Source organism: Gossypium hirsutum, chromosome D01 (assembly GCF_007990345.1).
Source record: "Gossypium hirsutum isolate 1008001.06 chromosome D01, Gossypium_hirsutum_v2.1, whole genome shotgun sequence".
Lineage (NCBI taxonomy): Eukaryota > Viridiplantae > Streptophyta > Magnoliopsida > Malvales > Malvaceae > Gossypium > Gossypium hirsutum.
The window spans coordinates 59,165,434-59,188,642 of NC_053437.1; the positions used below are offsets into that span (position 1 = coordinate 59,165,434).

The 23,209-nt window shown below is 32.7% G+C and overlaps 3 protein-coding genes across 3 annotated transcripts; 2 read left to right on the forward strand and 1 right to left on the reverse strand.

The window, feature by feature from the left end:
• Positions 1–4,926: 4,926 nt before the first annotated feature.
• Positions 4,927–10,548, forward strand: LOC107922660 (GTP-binding protein ERG). Its single transcript, XM_016852787.2, has 8 exons — positions 4,927–5,624; positions 5,721–5,810; positions 6,146–6,291; positions 7,505–7,663; positions 8,055–8,121; positions 8,833–8,940; positions 9,423–9,562; positions 10,084–10,548. The coding sequence occupies exons 1-8, from the start codon at positions 5,127–5,129 to the stop codon at positions 10,169–10,171; spliced, it is 1,296 nt and encodes a 431-aa protein (XP_016708276.2). The 5' UTR covers positions 4,927–5,126; the 3' UTR covers positions 10,172–10,548.
• A 4,494-nt stretch (positions 10,549–15,042) lies between these two features.
• LOC107921413 (uncharacterized) lies at positions 15,043–16,184 on the reverse strand. Its single transcript, XM_016851268.2, has one exon. The coding sequence runs from the start codon at positions 15,948–15,950 to the stop codon at positions 15,174–15,176; it is 777 nt and encodes a 258-aa protein (XP_016706757.1). The 5' UTR covers positions 15,951–16,184; the 3' UTR covers positions 15,043–15,173.
• A 1,246-nt stretch (positions 16,185–17,430) lies between these two features.
• Positions 17,431–18,570, forward strand: LOC107921072 (uncharacterized). Its single transcript, XM_016850924.2, has one exon. It carries the CDS (start codon positions 17,431–17,433, stop codon positions 18,568–18,570), a length of 1,140 nt encoding a protein of 379 aa, XP_016706413.1.
• The last annotated feature ends 4,639 nt before the right edge of the window (positions 18,571–23,209 follow it).

Consider the following 23,209-nt stretch of genomic DNA (forward strand, 5'->3'; position numbering starts at 1 on the left):
AAAGAATATAATTAGGAGTAAATTAAGTTAACAAGGGAAATGTAAAGTGTAGTTACTATTAGTATATTTTGAGAAAAGATTAAATTGAAAAAAATTAAATAAATTATGTTGCAATAGGCATGAGGTTCCGATACATGTGTTTCAAAGGTTCAATACATGAATAATTTGATGTTAAAAAAGATTAGTAATGTACAGGTCTTGATACTATGAATGAGATATCGATATCTTTATTCTTAGAATCATAAATTCACCTAAAAATGCTCTGGAAAAAAGATTTAAGGTTATCTAATTAAAATTTTAATAATATAAAATTTTAGAAAGAGATTTAATATCATATGGAGTCCAGATATTGTTAGAAAAGTAAGCAAGGGTTAGGGGATTGAAATTAAAAATTTTAATGTGACATTTCTTATTTATATATGTTAATGAGTCAGATAAGGGGTGTTACATTATTAGTCTTGTTGTTGTATCATTAAAGACCTGAGACTAAACTCCTAATTATATATCATTATGGAAGCTAACAAATAAAATTTTGTTAAATGACCTTATTAAATTATTGCAATCCTCATAAGCCACATGTGATCCCTTTATGTTTTATCCATTCACCAACTTTGATAACCTTTTTCTTAAAGTTATACTATTTATATTATAGTGTAAATAATCATCAATCCAATGAATGACTTCAATCAATTCGAAATAACTTATGGTTATGCTTTAATTATATCAACCATATAATGCCTTTAAAAAGATACTTTAACTCTTTGGTGAGAGGTATGGTTCTATATCTATATGAAAAGTTACACCATAAATAAGTTGCATACCCAACGTATAAACTTACTTGCTTACTACCTTGAGAACACTTTTATTGATAGTACTATAACACTTTGTTACCCGACCCGATCATTGGGTTTAAGCTTCAAGATGCCACATTTGTTTCTGGAGCAACTATAAACAATTACATTTAATTAGAATCATTAAACATCCAAATATGAGTAATACACATGTATAATATAATATGTAATCATTCTCAGGTGTTATACGAGCTTACAAAAGCTCTTTTGCTAACCTGAGATCGAATTAAGACTAAATTGTAAAGAATTCAAAATGTTGGGTTGACGTTGTGACTTCAGGGGTCCCTTATCGTGGTGCAACTCACTAACTAGGTCCCGTCGCGACGTTGAGAGTATGTCGTCACGATGTGACTCTGTTTTGAAAATAGCCAAAATAGCACCAACCTGCATCACTTAGAAAACAAATTCACCACAACCAATCACCGATTCAGCCAAATTTTTCATTGTCAAATGTTCAATCTTAGCATATCTCATCATATATACCTTTATATCACCAAAACTTACATATTAACACAAATAATTATACAATTACCATCCATTTACCAAATTGACATATATATATTCACGTATAATCCCGATATTACAACCATTCATACAAACCAAAAAGTACCAAGTTCATATATGCAATTCAATCATTTGACCATTTTCAAGTTACCATTTCAAGCTTCAATTATGAACATATTTACACCTTATGAAAAAATCAACTCAACTTAGGTACATGTCGTATAACGAATAAAGGAGACTTTACAAACATTGGTGAGTCGAGGATATCAGACCAGATGCTGGAATCACTTCTCAAGACCTTGAGATGTACCTATACCTGCGCACGAGAAAAAAGATCATACGTTGAACGATAATGCTCATTGGTATTTCTATGATTCAAATCAATATAACATAAGTTAAATCAATTTCAAACATTCAATTCAAATTTTATTTCCATCCAACTATTATGCTATCATACTAAGTTTTAATCAACATATCAATCTACATATGCAACTACAAGCACCAAATATACCATATGAATCACTCTATACATGTTTAAATTAACCAATCTAAAGATTATACCATGTTAACATATTAGTATCGTTGATATCACATTTATAATCAATTCATAGCATTTGGTCATATCAACATACCATTTCTGAATGAATCAATTAATTCACCACATTTTCATATAGACCTTTTGAGCTCGTATATCTAGTTCGCATGATCTTTCACATGCTATTGATATTCATATATCATAATTCATCTTTGTAACACCAAATGACATTATCGATCCAGTTCACATATCATTTATCAATTTTACACATTATATCCCTATTAACCTGACTCAGACTCGAATGGATACATGGATCCCAACCAACACACCAATTTGGCATCTACTGCCTCATCGAAACGTCCGAAGTAAACATATTGCACCTAGTGCTCATTGGTATAATCGAAGTAATTGTTGTGCCTAGCACTCATCAAAACGTCCAAAGGAAAATGTGCTTAGTGCTCATCGACATATAGTTGAATTAATCCCGTACTCAATCTATCTTATGGCATGCCAACTATATATTGACTTTGTCCGAACAGTTAATAGAGTAACCAATTTTCCAATTTCATTGTATAGTTAAATTCACATTCTATCAATCTCAATTTATCATCAATTCATCAAGTTATATAACATTTTTCAACTCAATTTCATACCAAATATCATAAATCATTAAGTTATGCTACTTTCCATTTTATTTAGTTTAGTCTTCTATCTTGATAATCAATCTCAATCGTAGCAATTTAATTAAAATAACCATTTTCAACTCACCTCAATAACATATTATGCAAAACATCATGAATATGCAACAATTAAATTGATCCCAGATCATAAAAATACAAACCAAGTTTCCGAGTAACTCGTCGACAACTTTTGTTCTTCCTTTCCCTCTTGCAGGATCTGCGTCAATGTTAGCTACATACAATCAAAAGACATATGCATTATCAATTTCCCATCCAACTCACATTCAATTACAAAGACAAGCATATTTTATAATTTATTCAATTTAGTCCCTAAACTCGGGACATAACTTTCGATCTAAAGCTTCTGATTAAAATCTAATTTCACATATACTCATTAAGGACTTTCTACTTTCTATTCCTACCAAAATTTCATAACATTTTTTCATTTTATTCAATTTGGTCCCTAATGTACGAAACTAATAATTAAGCTTTACAATTTAGTCCTTTTCATAAACTAAGCTTAATTTCTATCAATTTCATACCTAATTCTTCAAGAATTCAATAATGGAAACTTTCTAAAACTTTAATAGTTTCACAAATTAGTACATGGGCTAGCTAAATCAAGCTTCAATGATTCAATTTCCATAAAAATCAAAGAAGAATGGTTAGGGACTTACTTGAAATAAGTGGTCGAATGTGAAAATAGGTTGAAAGCTTTCTCATTTGGCTTTCAAATGGTAGGAGGTGGATTTAGGAAGAAGATGATGGCTTTTGTCATCTTTTTCTACCAAAAGTTATCTTTTATACTTAGGTTTAGCTGTTATTAAACTTAAATATTTTGTTTAATCTTAATTAATTATCACTTAATATTTAATTAACCAATGTTATTGACATCCACCAGCACAATCCACTATCATCTATTTAAATTTCGTTTATTAGCCATTTGAGTCCTTTGGATAATTGCTATCTAAGTCCCCAAGCCTTTTTCTAATTAAAAATCTATAGCAATTGGATTTTTACAAATTAATCCTTGATCCTTTATTAACCACTTTTTCAGCTAAATTACTTAACCAAATTTCAATTCATCCATATAATAACTCTATAAATATTCTTATTTAATATTTACAAACTCAGTTTATGAAAATAGAGTTCCAAAACCACATTTTTTGACTCCACTAGAAATCGGATTATTACAAGTACATTAAAACAATCAAGTTATACATGTGCATACGAATACTTAGGTTTAAGGTTAAACATAGTGACTTTCACAAAGTGAACTATAGATAGTTGAGACATCTATTCAATTTAGGTTTAGTCCAATGCATTGTCACTCCAAGTTAATATATCTACTCAGGAGTCGCTCATGCTTTGATAACTAAGAGAAGCTATCTTTTTATATGAAATTTATACAATGTAATAGTTCTTACATGAGTTACTTGCTCTTGAAAACTTCGTGAATTACAAACATGTTTAAATTAACAACTATATAAAAACTATAGGAAGTTATCTTCAACATAGAAAACTTATTTGTTATGTTATTTTAACATAGTCTAACTTGGGTAATCAATTAATCATGCTTGCTTATACCATTTGTTTTACATGCAAACCATTTAGAGCAGAATATGTGCATATTATCATGAATAATAGTGTGGATGTTTAAAGTAATTTACATTATAATGAAAATGGACAAATCTTAACAATCTCGCACTTAAAGTAAAGATTTGGCATAATGACTTATTTTACTCTCCAACTTTACAAAAAAGTCATTTTAGTCATTCATTTATTTTTTCGTTTCTTTTAGCCTTGAACTTGTAGTATTTGTCAAATCACCCCAAAATGGATGGAAAATTTAATAAATGTTAACTTTACTAACACGACAACCACGTGTATGCCATGTTAGTAATTAATTTACTTTTCTATCCATTTTTAGGTGATTTGACAAATAACACATGTAAGGGCTAAAAGAGGTGAAAATTAAATTAAGGGCTAAAATAAAATTTTCTGTAAAGTTTAAGGGCCAAATAAGTTATTATACCAAAATATTTTGCATCCCATATATATATTGAGTGTAACAAGTACAATACAATTACAAATACAAGTCCGAATAACCACAAGTATTAAACTATTACAAATGGACTATCCAAGTAACCACAAAGTATAATCATACTATTACAACATAAATAAATTAAGAACTAATACAATTCAGACTAAAATCAACTAATTGAAATTATTTGAACTAAAATTTCCATTATGGGACTTGGATACCTATGAATAGAGTATTTGACAACACATTTTATAGGATAGGGGAATAAAAACTTAATTGCCTCGGCCTGACCTGCGCTATTGGGCTCCTGAGAGGCCCCTACTCCAAAACTTTTGTGTTTTTTTTCCCTCTTCGAAGTCCAAAGTCTAAAACCCCAAAACCCCAAAACGCTCCTCGTCTTCGGCACTCTGCAATCATCACCACCACCCCAACCGCTCGCCCTACAGCTACAGGACGCTCGCAGTGTGTTTACCGAGAACAAACGGAAGCAAATCCAAGATAACAGAAATCCAATGAATACAACAAAGAAGGCTTTGACAGCAGTCACACATCTTACTTCTCTTTATCCTCGCCGACTACACACCTTCCACCATCACCGCCTATTTTATCGTTTATTTTCAGCCCAACCCCAGCAACGCCAAGATGATTCGGACGACTCCCACCCTAACAACAGCGCTATCTCTGACTTTGACAGTGCCCAATTCTCCATCCCCGATGCCCTCAGAACTACCCCTCAACAACCTACCTGGGATGTCCACCATAGGCAACGAGTTGAGCGGATATTCTCCAACGGCGATCTCCGCCACAGAAAAGTTAAAGAAGAGGAAGAGGAAGAGGAAGAGGAGAGCAGGAGAAGGATTCTTGCAAAAGCCTTGCTTGAGGCAGCCTTAGAGGGCCCAGACGAGGATGCCGACCAGGACCAAGAGGTCAAGGAAGAGGACCAGAAGTCTCTCTCCGTTGGGATAATTGGCGCCCCTAATGCTGGAAAGTCAGCCCTTACTAATTTTATGGTTTGTTCATTAGCTCATTCTATTTCCTTCTCTTTAGGCATTGGCGTATTCATTCATATCACAACTAATTGATATCTCCAATGCGTTTTTTATAAGGTTGGGACTAAGGTTGCTGCTGTGTCACGGAAGACAAACACAACCACACATGAAGTTTTAGGGGTCATGACTAAAGGGGATACCCAAATTGTATGTTCCTTTTTTTTTTGTTTATTCCTATTACTATGCTTTCACTTCTCTGTTTGCTTTTGGAATTTTCCTGCTCCTTTGTGACATACAGTACGCCCTGTTTTTTACTGCAAGACACAACAATATTTGTTCAACTGTGTTACTTTTAGCTGTTTTACTGGCTTTCTATCTCCTTTTTTATACTAAATTTCAGAAAATGGGATTGTTATGATTCCATGTTTCTTTCTCGCCCTCCTGGGAATTCATGTGTGGGGAACTCATCTTTTACTCTTGCTTTATTGTTATAGTGGCCTTTAGGAATATCATTCTACTAATCTGGTGTGTACATTATGCAGTGCTTTTTTGATACCCCTGGACTCATGTTAAATAGAAGTGGATATCTTCACAAAGATATGAAGGTTCGCGTTGAGAGTGCCTGGAGTTCAGTTAATCTCTATGATGTGCTCATGGTTATTTTTGATGTCCATAGGCATCTTACAAAGTTAGTGATACACCACAGCTGATATTTTGACCTTCTTATACTTTTATATTAATTTTCTCCTTGGACATGTAGCAACCTTATTGTTGGTGTGCTTCTGATTTGGTTCATTTTTTTATCATCTCTTTTACTGCCCAATACATTGTTGTCCATTTAGCTTGATTCCAGGATTTCTAGCCTCCATTCATCCTGTCCATTTGCTTACTATCCTGCATTATCTAGAGAGGTTGCTGATTGTATGGTCAATTTGATTAACTCTTAGCCTTCAGTGCATCCTTTGGAAACCAGTGTAGTTCATAGCTTTTCTGTTACCATTTCATCATCATTGTAGATCTATTTGCCTCGGGGACTTCAACCGAGATCTATCATCAGTCTTCTGTTATCCGTAGACTATACTACATGGTTTTATCTTGTAATGGTGTACCAAACTTTCTTCATGAGGGAAGCTGCTTTGCTTTCTTGTAACAAATTAGAGATAGCGGGTGGATCTAACCTATTCCTAAAAGGGTTAAGGTCTTTAAGGGTTGTGGCTTTGATTTTCTGACTGGAATTCGAGGCACTTGGAATGGGTGATGAATGGTTGCATGCTATTTCTTGGTTAAGGAGTTTGGTATGCCATGAACGTGATAAATGTTGTTGTTTTTGCTTTCAGTGTTGTGTGCAGCCGTTAGAAATGCAGGCAGTCCTCATCTTGTGCTACTGTGAGCTGCAAAAAGCTTTTTTGGTCCCTCACCTTATAGATATCTAAATAAGAAAGATTGTCCTCCTGGTGTCATAATTTATTATATATATTTAGCTTATGAATTGCAATGAGCTTTTAGTATGTTCATGTGCAATGCTTAGTTTTCTGTTTGAAGAATTTTAGCAAGGAAATTTTCTGTGCAGCTATTCAGTTCCCCCAGAACAACACATATCCCCTTTTAGAATATACTTCAGATTGACTTCTGCCTCTTGCTTTCAAAATGCATAATTCTCTCTGTTTTCTCAAACTTGTCACTTCGGCGTACTGATCTCTTCCGATATGCCTTTTATCATAAACATTTGGGGCCTTCCATGTGGTTATGTGTTGCTTTGATCATATAAAATGGTCTTTAAGTCGGGAAAATACTTTTTTGTACTCTAACTTTAGCCTTTCAAGCTTCTTGTCTAATGCTGAAGTTGTTTTCTTCATCTTGATCGCTGATCAGATTCTCATTCTAATGATTCATCCATACAGGCCTGATTCAAGGGTGATAAGATTAATCAAACGTATGGGAGAAGAACCGAATCCTAAACAAATACGGATTTTATGCATGAATAAGGTAGATTTGATAGAGAAAAAGAAGGAATTGTTGAAGGTTGCTGAGCAGTTCAAAGATCTTCCTGGCTATGGAAGGTAGGTTTTCCTGCTGAAAGGAGGTAGCTCCTTTTAGGATATAAACAAGCATGCTTATTTTCATTCATTTCGAAGCTCCGAAACAACATGACTGACCTGTCCGATGTTGGCAGCTATATAAGCGAGATACGGACATTAACCCCTTTGTTTGAGTCTGTACTGTTTTCATTCATCTGTAAGCATGGTAATAGAGTAGCACATAGCCTAGCAACTAAGGGTGTAGAAAGGGCCAGTCCTATCTTGTTTGATATGGATTACCCTGATTATTTGCATGATTTCATTATGTATGACATCATTGAAGCTGATTAATAAAACTTTTACGAGGTATATTCAGAAACAAAAAGCATGCTTAAGTTAGCTTCTAATAAATTTAATTCTACTTATTTTCCAGGATTTTCATGATCTCAGGATTGAAGGGCTCTGGAGTAGAAGATCTTACTAAATATCTCATGGAACAGGCATTTTTTTATTCTACTTATGCTTCTATTTGAAGTAACTGGATTCTGTTATGTCTTTAAAATATGCCATTTATTCTCTTATGCATCTGGTTTAAGTAACTGGATTCTGTTATTTCTTTGATATGGCTTTTCATAATATCTTTTCTAGTTAACTAATTTGTTTGTACATGTTATCTTCTCTCAAGATCATTTTAGGATGATGGTAAGGATATTCAAATGATATCTTGCCTCTGGACTCTTCTGAGGCATGGTGTTATTGTTACCAATTTTGTTGTCAAATATATTTTCATTTTCTGATATTATTTTTTCATATTCAGCCTTATTGTTTTCGCAAATATTTATATGCATTTTTATTTTAGATTGATTTGATGTGATTTGCTCTTAAGATTATAGTTTATTTGTGTTATGTGAACCTTGTGTTAGCATATACATGCGTCTTTACTGGATGAATGAGTAAAGAATAAAATAGCTGGTGGTCATTAGTTACAAAGAGCTCTGTCACTCCTTCCGTTCTGCATTGGATTTTTTTTACCTTGAATCTGAATGATAATGCATTATGTATTCTATTAGATATTTCTTTGGCATTAATACCTTCTTAGTATGCTTCTGTCGAAGGGTGAAGCATGCTGAAGTTTTGTTCTGCCATTGCATGTCCTCCTCCCTCTATAAAGTAATACAACTTAGTATCAATGGCATTTTTTTCACCCGTAGGCAGTTCAAAGGCCTTGGGATGAAGATCCTATCACAATGAGTGAAGAAGTCATGAAGAATATTTCATTGGAAGTTGTCCGGGAAAGGTTACTAGATCATGTGCATCAGGTAAAACTTGTGTTGTTTGTCTATGCCTTGGCTTTTGGTTCATTGGAAGTTCTCGTATTCAAATTCCAATTCTAGAGGTGGAATTTGTGAAATTCCTTGATTTTTACTAGGAAATTAGTCATTTATTACATTTCCTTCTTTATGTGATTTTTTTATTTTCCATTTTATTTACAAAACTCATTTAAATATATATATTTTCATGCTATTAGATCTCTATTTACTTTTACAAACCTAATGAAATCCCTATCGGATATTTTTTGTATTTTATTTTTAATGCAATTTTTGTTATAATTATTTTATCAAATTCTGGTATTGAAATTTTATTAAAAATATTTATCCAAACAATGCAATTACCATTGCTAGTATTTTGAATTGGTGAATTTTGATATGCTTTTATTTTTACTTCTTTTTTTGAGGGTTGTGTTGAGGAGTTGTCTAATGATCAAAGATTAAAACAAGGACTAAAACTTTTCTTGTGGCAGGAAATCCCATATGGTATTGATCACCGTTTGGTAGACTGGAAGGAGTTACGAGATGGATCTCTGAGGATTGAGCATCACTTCATTACCAGCAAAATGAGCCAGCGAAAGATTCTTGTGGGGAAGAATGGCTCAAAAATAGGGTAAGCTAGTGCTATCTCCAATTAATTTCTTTTCATGGTTCCACTGGTATTTCAATCATGTGCAACATAGTGTCTCCTTGAAATCTTAATGCTAAGATATGAGGTGGTCCGCTGTGTGCGCTATAGTAGCATGATATCAGAAGATGTCTAATTCATATTCCCCCTTGATTCAACGGACACAAAATAATAACAAATAAATAAAGCAGGAGGATGGACAATGAAAAACTGAATGTCAGTATTGCAGCAATACAAGGGCTAGCAGAAACTTTATTACGTAAATATCATGACAAGTTCAATTCTGTGGTTCCATTTTTGCTTCCTGTGATCCCTTGAGGTCCATATGCCTTCATTTTAGTTAAAGCATGGAAACCTCACAGGGATTTGATTTTTGCTTGTTTCTTTAGAGTTCCGTATTCTTTCCTGAAGTTCTGAAATAAAATCTGATATTTTAATGTTTGCTTGAATGCAATTCTCACAATGATTATGTGTGTGTTATATATATACTATTTAATTAATCACAGGAGAATCGGGATTGAAGCTAACGAGGAGCTAAGGTCTATCTTCAAAAGGGAGGTGCATCTCATTCTTCAGGTTAGAGTTAAAACATAAGCTCCAAGAAAATATAGTCAAAATGTCCAGAACTGCACACACATCCCGGGATACCATCTGAGGTGTATATAAAACGAGTAGCCAATGTATTTGTACCGTCATTTCCCTAGGGTCTTATCTTTGTAAGGCCAAAATGAAGTCAGCTATTAGTGGCTACAGATGATTAATTTTATTGGGAGGTTCAAGTGGGGGTAACACAAATTATGAAAAGATCCCACTTTTGCTCTCCTTCAATGCGCCTACGTGTGCTAAATTTTTAGGTGAATTACTTTTAATTTCTTGTAGTCCCAAGTGTTGTATTCATGTCTCATTACATGAAAGCTAAGGTTGAGGACCTATTCAGTTAATTCATTTGTCATTTTATTATTTAAAGTAGAGATCATTCCTTACTTTTTCACATATCTATTTTAGTAAGTTGTCAAGAGAGGACAAAATTGATGTTGTATCCTGTCACAGCAATTAGTGGATGTTTAAGTTTTATAATCCTCTGCTTGTAGATATAAAACATTGAGCTTATTCCATTTTTATACCGTTCTGAGCCCTTTGGCTATAAGATATAAATGTATGGGTGAGAATTACTTGCTTGAAAGATGGTGAATGCTGGATGTATGTCAGAATTCAGAGTTGTTGGGACTTGGGAGTCACTTTTATTTGTTTAGTAGTGGAGGGGGGGGGGGATTTCTACGACTGAACTCAGGAGATGAGTTTGGTCGACAATGAACAAAAAGGAGAAAAGATGTATAGGCCCCTGTAGATGCCTGCCTGTCTTGTTCACCCCAAAACTGGCAATTTTTATTTTTTAAATCTTCATAAGGTTGGGCATCATGTAATTTTTTAAAATCGATCAAATCAAGATAATGAAATTGGACTTTCACGGTTTTATTTCCTTACTTTTTTTAGCTACTCAATTATCAAAAATTACAATCAAAAGTTTGTAACATTTTGGTAGTTCGTGTTTTGATATTATGCAAATTAAAACTTAATATTACTTAAACAATAATTATGATTTTCATAAATATATAAATTAATTGGTGTGAACTAAAGTTGGTTATTGGATTTGATGAAGAACATCCAAATAAATTGACTTGTCCTTTACCCTTTTGCTACATAAATTTTTACGTGTTTGGTAGAATAGAAAAGCAAAAGGATTGAAAAGAAAAATTTTAAATGTGCTTGCTAGAGAAAAAAAGTGAGGAAAGAAAATAGAAGAGATGGTTATTTTTTATGCTAATGTATAAAAATCAATCCTAACAAGAAGTGGATGGAATACTTTTTCTTTCAAATTATTCATCTCTACTTGAATTATATTTTCTATTTTTCTTTCATTTTGGTTGAGAAAGGAACTGCATTAAATAAATTCAAAGTAGAGTAAGATACATAACAAGCTCTAAGAATCTCTCTCAATTTCGAAAATTGAGCGAATTAGTCCCTCTTAAAAAAATTGAAAAAATATAATTTCGGTCAATTTTGAAAGTGAGCAATTAAGAACAATTAATCACGGCATTAATGTTTTTTGTTAATTGTGCACAATTTTGATTGATATAATAACAAATTTAGTCTTCGGTGTATATATTTTGTTAATTTAGTCTTGATTCTAAAAAAAGTAACAAAGTTAGCCTCAACGTTTACACATTTACAAAAATATGTGGACTAAATTTGGTAAATCATGATCAAATTGGTAGAATGTATAAATTATGAGAGTTAAATTTGTTATTGTAGCAATCAAATTTATGTAAAATTGAAAAATATTGATGCCATAATTAATTGTCCTTAGTTGCTCACTTTCAAAATTGATAGGAATTAAATTGTTTCGACTTTTTTGAGAGAGACCAATTTGCTTAATACCGAAATTGAGAGGGATTGGAGAGGTCTTTTTACCGATATAAAATAATCCAAGTTACTAGGAGGGCATTGTGTAATGCATGGTTAAGTGTCAAGTAAGGAAATTGTAAGAGTCACTTTTACATGGAAAATGCACCAGTCTTAGGAGAGTGAGAGGTTGTTTGGGTGCTTAAAAATTGTTTGCAACATTGTTGGTGAAATCAATTGCTGCTCCCTTCTCTTCCAATTAGATGCTGGCGCTATTGCAATCGTTGGAAGTTGTTGCTGCCTTTGTCCTTCAAAGCCCACCTTATCCAAAGTGTTTCCAAGGAGAGGTGCATAGAAGATGAGTTTGAAAGGCAAGTGTTTCCATAAATTCGTAATCGACTAAATGTGCAAAGTTAGCAATTGATCAGTAATACATTCATATTAAAAAGGCTAATTCATGATTAGTAATACAATTGATTAATAAGTTAATGATGAGTTAGTAAACAAGATTGATAGTTGGTATTAATTAAAATGTAATTTAAGCATGTTTAATGTCATTGATGGTAAAATTCCATGCATGAAAAAGTCGTCAGATTTCACTCTTTCAAAACAACTTCCTTTCATTTTCTTTTGGAATAGAGGTTGGCGTTGAGGTATTTTTTCAATCAAGTGACGTTGCATAGAAAAATTGTCATGTTTGGATTGGCAAGTTCTAACAACAAATATAATGATTAAGATACTTGTCAACTCATCTTTCGTATCCAAGCTATACTTACCAAGAGATCACAAAATTTTCTTTAGATTATATCGAAGTAATTATCTCCCCTTAAATTATGGAGCAGATTGAATCAAGCCTTTGAAGAAAAGATATCCAGATCATTGAAAATTTATCTTATAATATTCTAGAAATATTATGTGATATTTATCTTAATTACTTCAAGAAAAATGTAGTTTTTCTTTTCAACAATACATAAAATTAAAAAAGTGTAAATTAAAAAAAATGTAAGGAAAAAGTCCAAAAATTAAATTATTCTTATGAGATATGACATGTTGCTAAATTAAAAGAATTCTTATAATTTGGGGCTAAAATTATTAAAAAATAGAAAATATAATAATGTATTTTAAAAAAATAAAATTAAAAAAATATAGAAAACATTCAAGGTTACTAAATTTACTATAGATATTTAGATATCTATATTTTTTTTTCTATTTTTTAATTTTGGTATTTTTTTAGTTTTATGTATATATATTAAAAAGTCATTTATATATATATTTATAATTTTTCTGATTATTAAAAAAATATATTTTGAGATTTTTTTTTGCTCTTTTTTTAAATTTCTCTCTTTTTTTTTTTTCGAATTTGTTTTACATTAATAATAGAGTGATGTGGCAAGTTCGGAGCGATCACATCAATGTTTTCTTAATGAATCGAGCCTTGGAGTAATGGATGTGATGTTCGGAGACTTTCGATCATAAAGTGATGAAAAAAAGGTTTTTTAAATACCAAAGTAATAATTGGATACAATTTAGGAGTTAAATTATGCATTAATTCTGAATTTTTACGTAAAAGTATCATAGAGAGGCGCCAAATTGTATTTTGTCCATTCTACTCAAAAGATAAGCGAAATAGTCTCTGTACATTAGATGAAAGAACAAATTAATCATTCTGTTAAAGAAAATCTATTTTTACTATTAAAAATTGCTCTCTATACGTTAATATGAGGTACACGTGGTGCTCTATATGTAACTGTCTGGTCATTCCAGTAGCTACGTCAATTTTTAACAATAAAAATTGATGAAATTTTTAATAGAAAAACTATATATTTTTTGATCCAATATATAAAAAATTAATTTACCTATAAATTTTATTAGTTCATACATAAGCAGAAAAAAGAGGGAATCCAATTTTGGAGATTTAAAAAAGACTAGTATTTTAATCATCTTTTAAAGTTAGAAACAAAAAGACACAGAAGCATGGGTCCCTCTTCAACTCAAAATCAGTATGGACATATCTAATTACTTTCTTTTTACCTTCCATCTTTAAAAAGAAAACAAAGGAAACTGGTTGCTTTAAAAGAGAACAAAAAAGAAAAAGATAAAAATGAGGGATTCATGCCTTTTTAAGTGTTTATACTCATATCTACATGTAAATGTATTAGGGAAGAAGTTAAATTGCATTTTTACTCCCCTATTTAAAAAATGAATAAATTAATCTCTTTATACTAGATTAAAAAATAGACTAGTTATTCTCTGTAAAAATTCCATCTAGCTCTATTATTAAAAATTGATCTTTATACATCAGTATAAGGTACATGTGGCACGTTACGTGTCCACCAACTTTTAACAATACAAATGAATGAATTTTTTAATAAAAAAGATCAATTTGCCCATTGGTTTAACGTACGGGGATTAAGTTACCTATTTTTTTTAGTAGAGGAGGCAAAATGCAATCTGACTTCTAGTATAAGAGCCTCCATGGTACTTTTATCCATATACATTTGAATATTAAATTTGTGATTGGAATATGATATTTGAAATGGTAAAAGCACCATAGAGGTCCCTGTAGTAGGAGTCATATTGCATTTTCCCCTTTCTACTCAAAAAATGGGCTAATTAGTCCTTGTATATTAGATCAAAGAGCAAATTGATCCTCCTGTTAAAAACTCCATCCATTTCTATTGTTAAAAATTGGTTTTTGACGTACATGTGGTGTGCTAGTTATTTAGTCAGGCACACTGGTTTTTAATAGTACAAATAGATGAAACTTTAAATAAAAAAGACTAATTTGCTCTTTAATCTAATGTACATAGACCAATTTGCTCATTTTTTTGAGTAGAGGAGGCAAAATGCAATCTAAATCTTAATATAGGGGCCACTATAGTAGTTTTACCTATTTTAAATATATTGGAAAATCATTTAAAATTTTAAATATATTGGTATCAATTGAGGACAGCATAATTGATAGCCATGAAACTAGATAATTGATAGGCATGAAAGAGAAATACCATGTTTACCTGTCTGCCAAGTCCATAACACTGATGTTTGTTCACATCCATCACTGATTTAGATCTAATCTCTTTCTTTTACTAAATTCAATTCTTCTAATTTACAGATATGCTAACCACATTCACAAATTCATGGCCAGCTAAAATACCCAACTGTACTTAAAAATGTAATATGAACTGAAAACTGTTCATCTTTTCTTCGTTTTGGTCTTACCATTACAGAAGAGTGAACCAAACCCAAAAAAGCTTACAGTTGCATTAGAAATGATTGGATTTGGAAGATTCAAAATAGGACTCACTCGAACTCCATTCCCATGAGCTCCACAACTCTTCTTTAATGCAGGCTTTTGTGTAGAATTACCATAATAAGTATAATACAACGTACCAGAAGAAGAACTTGACACTGATGATCTTCTTGTCAAAGATGGCTGTTTCTGGGTTTCTTTTGGAATTGGAGTTGAACCTGTTGAATTACTGCGTGTAAGAAATTGAAGTGACCGGATTAGGCTTTTACTTCGACTGCTTTCACAATTGAGACTACTGCTTCTGTTAAACTGCCAGAAAGATTTGGATGAGGCAGGCTTATCATCTTCATCAATGCTCATTAATAAAAATTCTTTCAATCTTTTCTTCTCTGGGTTATCTGTTTTGAACTGCTGGGGTGAAGAACGAACAACAGCACCAGGTTGGAGTTGACGACGAACTTGATTCGCAACCACAGCTTTTTCCTTTATCTCAATTGGTCGAATCTTGCCATTGGAAAAGAGCTCATCAGCTGAAGGGAGTTCTTGAACGAAACTATTATTAACAAAACAGAAATCGAAATCCGATGTTGGATTTAAGAGTGATGTGTCTAATCTCTGATGATGACATTCTTCAATGGAATCTACCCCATCTTCTTGGTCGAGATCGTCAGAAAACGAGATTCTTGGGCTTGAAATCTCTGCCAAAATTTCAATTGCCATAGTTTAAAACCATGTTTCAATCTATATGTAACAATGGCGAATGGGAGAGAAGAGAAAAGAAGTGTACAAAGTTGTGGAATTCAAGCACCGAAAGGATAGAAAAGGAACTCTTTTTTGGGTTTCCAATGAAACTTTTACTTTAGGAATGTAACCTCTAAGAATTGATAGATAGCTTCACCTTATACTTGTTTGGATTTCACTTTATTAATAATTTAAGATGAAGAACTTGGTCCACTGTGTAACAAAACCTTCAAATCTCAATTAATCATCTACTTGTATTAATTGGATCTGATCTAATTGTATTATATAATTCAGATAATATCCATTTTAGTAATTTGGAACTTGTTTTTAATAATTTTATAATTATTTCCTTATGTGCCCACATATACACAATAATGTCCCTTCCATTTCAATAATTTAAAATAAATATATATATTTTTGTTTTAAACTCCCTTTTCTAAGTATTTTTACATAGATTTAAGTATTTCTGGGTTGAGGTGTGTTCATAGCTTTTATAATGCTCTTTAAATCGCCTTATGTTGAATTATTGTACTCCAGTTATGACCATTTTAGTAAAAACTAAGATAGTTAGAAAATTTTGAATAAGCTTTTAATTATAATAGATTTAATTTTAAGGCATAAATTTTAATTATGTGTAAGCCCAATAATATATTTATTAAATTTTATATTTTAGACATTTATTTATTTCGAATTAATTGGTATTTTAGATTAATTTGGCTGATTGAAGATGTAAAGAAAAGTGATTATATGGTTGAATATGATAGATGTTAAGAGTCGAGTAATTAAGTCATGGCTAAAAAAAAGGGTATTCTTACAATGTTTGCAATTCATGATGGTGTTGGAGTTTTGTTGCATAAGGTCGGGAAAGGGTTGTTTGCTCAATCTTGGTGAGCTTTCGGGACATGCAATGTTAGAAGAGAAAGGAACCTGTTTGATGAAACAAACAGAGATGACCACTCCAGCAGGTGAATTGGAAGAAGAATGATTGTTTAGGAATTAAATGCAAAAATAAATATAATTAAATCACTTTCATACATCATATCATATTAGAATCATTGCATGAACGTGGCCATAAAACAAAAAGGCTTAGTAAAGGGTTGATGATAGCAGTTGTAGGCAAAGAGAAATCCCAGCCTTTGTTGTGACCCAAAGCTATTGGGCATAAATTAAAAAACCCAACATCCTGAAGCTGAATTTGTGCCCTAAACCCTAATAAACCAGGTTTTAAGACTTTGTAGGTCGTGCAATCGAAAGAACCCAGGTTTAGATTTATCAGCAACAAAGCATCAGTGTCAAAGAAAGGCAGGTTGCCGTTACAAGACAAAAGCTGGTGTGGTGTTACAGGCAAGTTTCTCAGTCCTCCGACATGTATGAATCTTTGTAATTTCAGTTTGTTATGCTAGAAGAAAGCCCGAATCTAAACCAGTAAAACCCCACGAGAAGAAAAAAGGAAAAAACAATGGCACCGCCTATAATCAGATCTCTAATCGCATTCTCTCTGAATAAATCATGCCGTTCTCAGAAACCCATTTCTGGTTACTCCATCTCTTCTATTTTCTTCTCATCTTCACCCACCCAGGAATCAAGAGCTTCCCTTCCTTTAGCGGATCACTTGGTTGAGAAACACAGCTTTTCCCCTGAACTTGCCGTCAAGACTGCATCTTCCCTAACCTATGTGAAGGATCCTCGTAAGTGTGATACTATAATTTCCTTCTTGAAAGAAAGCGGTTTCTCTAAATCCCATATTGAAGCAGTGGTCAAAAGAAAGCCTAACCTTCTATATTCTAGTCTTGAGAAAACCATTAAACCCAAGTTCAAGATTTTCCAGGATTTAGGATTTTCAACACATGATGTTGCTGATATTGTAGCTAGTGATCCCTGGATTTTGACTAGAAGCGTGGATGATAGGATTGCACCTTCTATTTCCGATTTAAAGACTGTTTTAGGATCGAATGATGATGTTGTTAAGTTATTGAAAACTTCTGCTTGGTTTCTCAAATCTGATTTGCAAAAGACTATGATGCCTAATATAGAGTTCTTGAGAAATTGCGGGATTTGTTCATCGCAAATTGTTTCATATGTGTTCAGCTTTCCTAGATTTTTCTTGCTTAAACCTGAGAGCATTAAGCAGTTTGTTGAAAGGGCGGATGCCTTGGGGTTCGATAGGAAGTCAAATATGTTTCTTGCTGCTATTAGGATGTTGAGTTCAATGAGTGAAGAGAATTGGGAACTCAAATTGAAGCTTTTTAGGAAATTGGGTTTCTCTGAAGATGATATCATGTCTACTTTTAGGAGGACACCACAGGTGTTTGCTGTATCTGAAAGGAAGATTAAGCAAGTCACTGACTTTTTGCTTAATAGAACGAATGTAGGTATTTCATTTATAATAAGCCACCCAATGGTGCTTATTTGCAGCCTTGAGCGTAGGCTGAAGCCTCGGTTACTGGTTATTGAGACTCTGGAAAGTAAGAATTCTCTAAGAAGGAAAGTTAGCATGACTACAATTTATAAGATGCCTGACAAGAAGTTCAGAGAGAAATACGTTGTTCCTTACTTAAAAGAGCTCGAGGAAGTATCCATGTCTATTGTGGGCACTTAATTGTTAAATTTTGTATAGTTGAGGGCACATATCAAATCTTTGATGTACTTTGGGTTCATAATCCCGTATTTCTTCATGAAATTGGTTCTTTAAGCAGTTTGTAAGATTTTACTTCGCAATAATCGAGTCTTATGTTGGATAACTCCAATACTGTCTCAATACAACAGACAACATTGTAGTTGATTGTTTTAGACTGTTAGTCATTGTTTCCAGTCTCTGCACTATGCACAATGCACATCCACTTGTGATGGTTCCTGTATTTGCTGCTTTCTAATGTTATTTATATATACTCACACCGATGGTTTTAGGGTGTGTTCTCGTACTGGTTATTGTTAGAAACTTTTCGTTTTCTTGCCATTGAATATCTACTCTGATATGCCATAGTTTTGCATGTAAATGGTCATTTGCTGCTGCAGGCAGGTTGCTAACCTTAAATGCATTTTGGATTGACCTATTGCAGGTCACTGTAAATCATGTTTTTGATCAATTGCATGAGAACCAGTGTTTTGCGAAGCTGAATTATTTTTAATAAGGAAATTGCGTGGATCTTTCTTTTAAACAAATAGGAATGCAGAAACATGTTAAAGTTTGTTTTGAAGGGAAAAGCATAGTAAAAATGAATTTTAAGAGTTATGTCAAAAGAAAATGAGATCTTGAAGTGGCACTTATTGAGAGACTTGGTCTTTAACTTGTGGCAAATCATGGGATTTTGTTTTAGTTTGAAATGGGATCATTTGTATCTCAAATCTCCAAAGGATGAATTCTAGATGATTGCATATTTTATTATACAGGGCTAGCCTTATCTTTGAGGTACAGTTACTGTCCTGCAAACCACAGAAGGTTCTGGTCTTTGTTAGGGTTGTACTTTAGCAGAGTCAAGCTTGATTCAAAACTTGCTGCTTGGAGCTTAATTTGAGCTCTATCAAATACTATTTATCCATGCAGGGGTGAAGGTACATGCTACTAACACCTGGTTATTTATGCTAGTCCTAAATTAGATGAACCTAAACTCTTATGGCAGAATTTTAGGACTGTTGTGGATTTATGCCGTGGCTCGTGACTAAGGCCTTCAATGAGATTATTTCTCCTTAGGAGAGGGCATGTCCCCATCTCTTAATATGTTGGTCCAAGGGAAAGTTATCAACATTGTAACTTCCTTTACTCGACCCAATAACAAATCCGAATAAAATATTTCATATCCATTTATTATTATTATTATTTAAACTTGAAATCGTTTAAGGCTTTTTTTCTGTTAATCCTTAATTTAGCACTTTATACCCTTTTTCGTGCACTACAATAAAGCATTTACATTAAATCATCTTAGGAATTCTTCTGTACTTTTATTGGAATTTGTACAAATAACCATCTTAGGATTGAATTCCTAAAAAATCACTTATTCGGATTGAAATTTTTAAATAATTTAATGTAGTTTTGATGAATTTTGAAAAAACCAAAAAGCACAGAGGAAATCTTAAAAAATCATTAACGAATAATTTCAACATATTTGAATTTTGAATTATGAAAAATAAAGAGACTAAATTCTTGGAAATAAAATACAATGACTAAATTTTAAATTTGCAAAGAGTATAAGGATTGATGATATATTTTAACCTTAAAATAAATATTAAACTAGATTTCTTACTTTACTATGCACAAATTAATTGTATGTATTAATAAAATATATTAAAATGTATTGTAATTTTGTTAATAAAATGATAAATAAATTTAAACATAATATTTAAATTTTTGTTAAAAGTTGTTTTGAATAATTAAATGTTATGAATGGATTGGCAGTTCAACGTTTTTTAATATTAGAATATAAAAATTTAACTTCAAAATTCCCAATATCTCTTTATACAATAATTTCAAGTATTTTAATTTTAAAACATACTAATTTTTTTTATTGTAAAGAAGAGGGAAATATACGTCGTCAAAAAACAGCTGAACCACCCCTCGCGATAGCTGTCCCTGTTGCATCGTGTCCAATTTAGTGCCTAACACCCTCTATTAGTGTGTCAAAAAACTGAGTTTCCATGTCCTCTAGATTGCAGGATTTTGCTAAGCTGTTTGCTACAAAGTTTGCTTCAAGTAAAACACTCGCTACTCGGACCAGCCAATCTCGTCTGCAAAGCTCTCTAATGCGACGAACAACACCCAAACAAGCTCCATCATGCTCCCCATTTGCTAAACAAACAGCCTGCACATTGCCACTCTCAAGTATCCCTTGCTCCAAGCTACTTCGAGTCCAATGAGGATCGTCCATAGCTCTGCCGTAAGGATGTCCCCCATTCCAGTGATCTTCCAAAATCCAGTAGCCACCGACCAGCTTCATCCCGAACCACCCCTCCAACTGATGTCCATCCCAACCCTACATGCAACGCCCCGTCCACGTTAACTTTCACCCAACCTGAATCAGGGGCATTCCAACTCACCACCGACGGGGCGTGGGCATTGCTTAGCTTACGCCATTCCTCTGCGTGTTGGATAGTAGCAGCCCAGCTTACACTAGCTGTCAAAATTGCACTCGAGTTTGCATTGGCGGTTTTATATAGAAAGACAATATTCCTACTCATCCATATCTGCCAGCAAACCACCCTAAATAAAATGCACCAATTAATACCCGCATAATCCATATTATGTTCATCTCCCAAGTTAGGCACCAGCCAATTCGAAAGAGTAGCCAAGAGGAAATCATGTTGACGACTTAATGGTACAATCGCCCCCCAAACAGCCTTGGCCATGCCGCAATCTCGTAAGACATGCATGACCGACTCGCATTGCGCTCCACAAACCTAACATGTAGGCGACTCAACAACCCCTCTTTGGCACGGGAGCCATAAGAGAAGCGAATGCGCTGAGGTAATGGACACTTCCATACCAACCCCATTGTTGTTCCCGATCTGCAATGGCTACCCCAGCCAACTTCTTATACATTGTTAGCTAAAATAATCAAACTGGAATTGTCAAGAGAGGGGGTGAACTGGCTTTTAAAAAAATTGTGTAAGCTAGAGAATAAGGATAAAAAAATTTGACACAAGAATTTAGAATGGTTCGGCTCAAATTTCCTACTCCACTACCTTAGATTTCCATTAATAAGAAATTTCCCAAATTCACTAATTTGATAATTTTTGAGGATAAAGTTTAACCTTACAAACTCTCTTAAGGTTTCTATCCAAACCTTAAGACACAAACCCTTCCTAAAGAAATACAAATGAGCAAACAAAGAAGGAGCACTTACAAGATCAAAATGTTTGCAAATTAAGCTCAATTACAAGGAAGAACACTTGAGCTAAATGAAAACAATGAAAGCTCACAAGTGTTTAAAGAAAATTGTTGAGAATTATAAGCACAATGTTGTTTTTTTATTGAACTTTTTGCTTGATAATCTCTCTAGTTGTTGTAGATCCTTTGGAGGCTGGTTTATATACTCCTAATTGATTTCCAACCGTTGTGATTCTTGGAGACATGAATAGAGCCGTTGGGGATGAAATAACCAGTGCATTTAATTCACCTGCAACAACAAGTATCGATTCTAGCAAAGGAGATTTTGATATTTTTTGCATTTAATGCAAAATTCAGTGACCATTGTAACTGAAGATATTGATACCAGTGGTCTTTTATTGATACCTTATGAAAAAGTATCGATACTGGATCGATATTTAGTTGAATTTGTGAAAAAAATGTCAATTTAGTATCGTTTTTAAAAGGGGTATTGATATTTTTTTTAGCCTGGAGCTATCCTGACATGCTTAAAAACAATTTAACTTATTGACAAAAATTCTAACTTGATTGAAATAATTTTAACTTGATTTAAAAGTTGATTTGATTTTTTTCTAAGAGTTCAAAGTATAAGATTCAAAATTTTATCTCTTAGACTTCATTTGAAATATCATTTTGCCAATTTTGTTCAACTTTAACTTTTATTTAAAAACATTTTAATTTGTTATATTAAAACATATTATCAAATAAAGTTTGACTTAACAATCTCCCCCCCTTTTTTTTATATAACAAAACATTTGGCAAATTTGTTTTTGAATAAATTGCTTCCCCATTATAAAAGACATTTTCAATTTAAGGTCCTTTAAAACAAATTGACATAAGTTTAAAACTTTGACATTCATTTTTACTTTTGAAAAAAAAATGTTCACATAATTTGCATAAAGTTAATTTAGCACAATATCAAATATTAATCAACCAAATTACCTTTACTTATCAACAATTTACCTTTGCTTTCTCCTCTTTTTATTATATAAAAAAAATCAAATAAAGCTTAGGAGAAAAGAAATGGTTAGTTCAAGAATAAAAATATAAAAATATAGACTAAGTAACTAACATGTGCCAAAAAAATCACCAAAATATCTTAAAATACTAATAAAAAACATTAAGGTTCAAAATGCAATAGTCATAGGAAATTAGCAAAAATAATAGTGCAAATGTTATGAACAATGATACGAAGATGCAAACTTAAAGATATACCCTAATTTTCATCATGAGGAGAAAAGGGACGTGTCGAAGGAAAATGAGCTAGAAGTGATTCCATTTGTATCTCTAACGTCATCAGCCTCGAGTCAACATCATCTCTAAAACCCCGAGGATCATTATACAATGAATGAATAGCACTAAGGAGAGCAACATTGAC

Coding starts and splice junctions, on each gene's coding strand:
- LOC107922660 (XM_016852787.2), top strand. CDS start 5,127: ATGAATACAACAAAGAAGGCTTTGACAGCAGTCACACATCTTACTTCT. Junction 8,941..9,422: donor TACTAGATCATGTGCATCAG/GTAAAACTTGTG, acceptor TTCTTGTGGCAG/GAAATCCCATATGGTATTGA. Junction 9,563..10,083: donor AAGAATGGCTCAAAAATAGG/GTAAGCTAGTGC, acceptor AATTAATCACAG/GAGAATCGGGATTGAAGCTA.
- LOC107921413 (XM_016851268.2), bottom strand. CDS start 15,950: ATGGCAATTGAAATTTTGGCAGAGATTTCAAGCCCAAGAATCTCGTTT.
- LOC107921072 (XM_016850924.2), top strand. CDS start 17,431: ATGGCACCGCCTATAATCAGATCTCTAATCGCATTCTCTCTGAATAAA.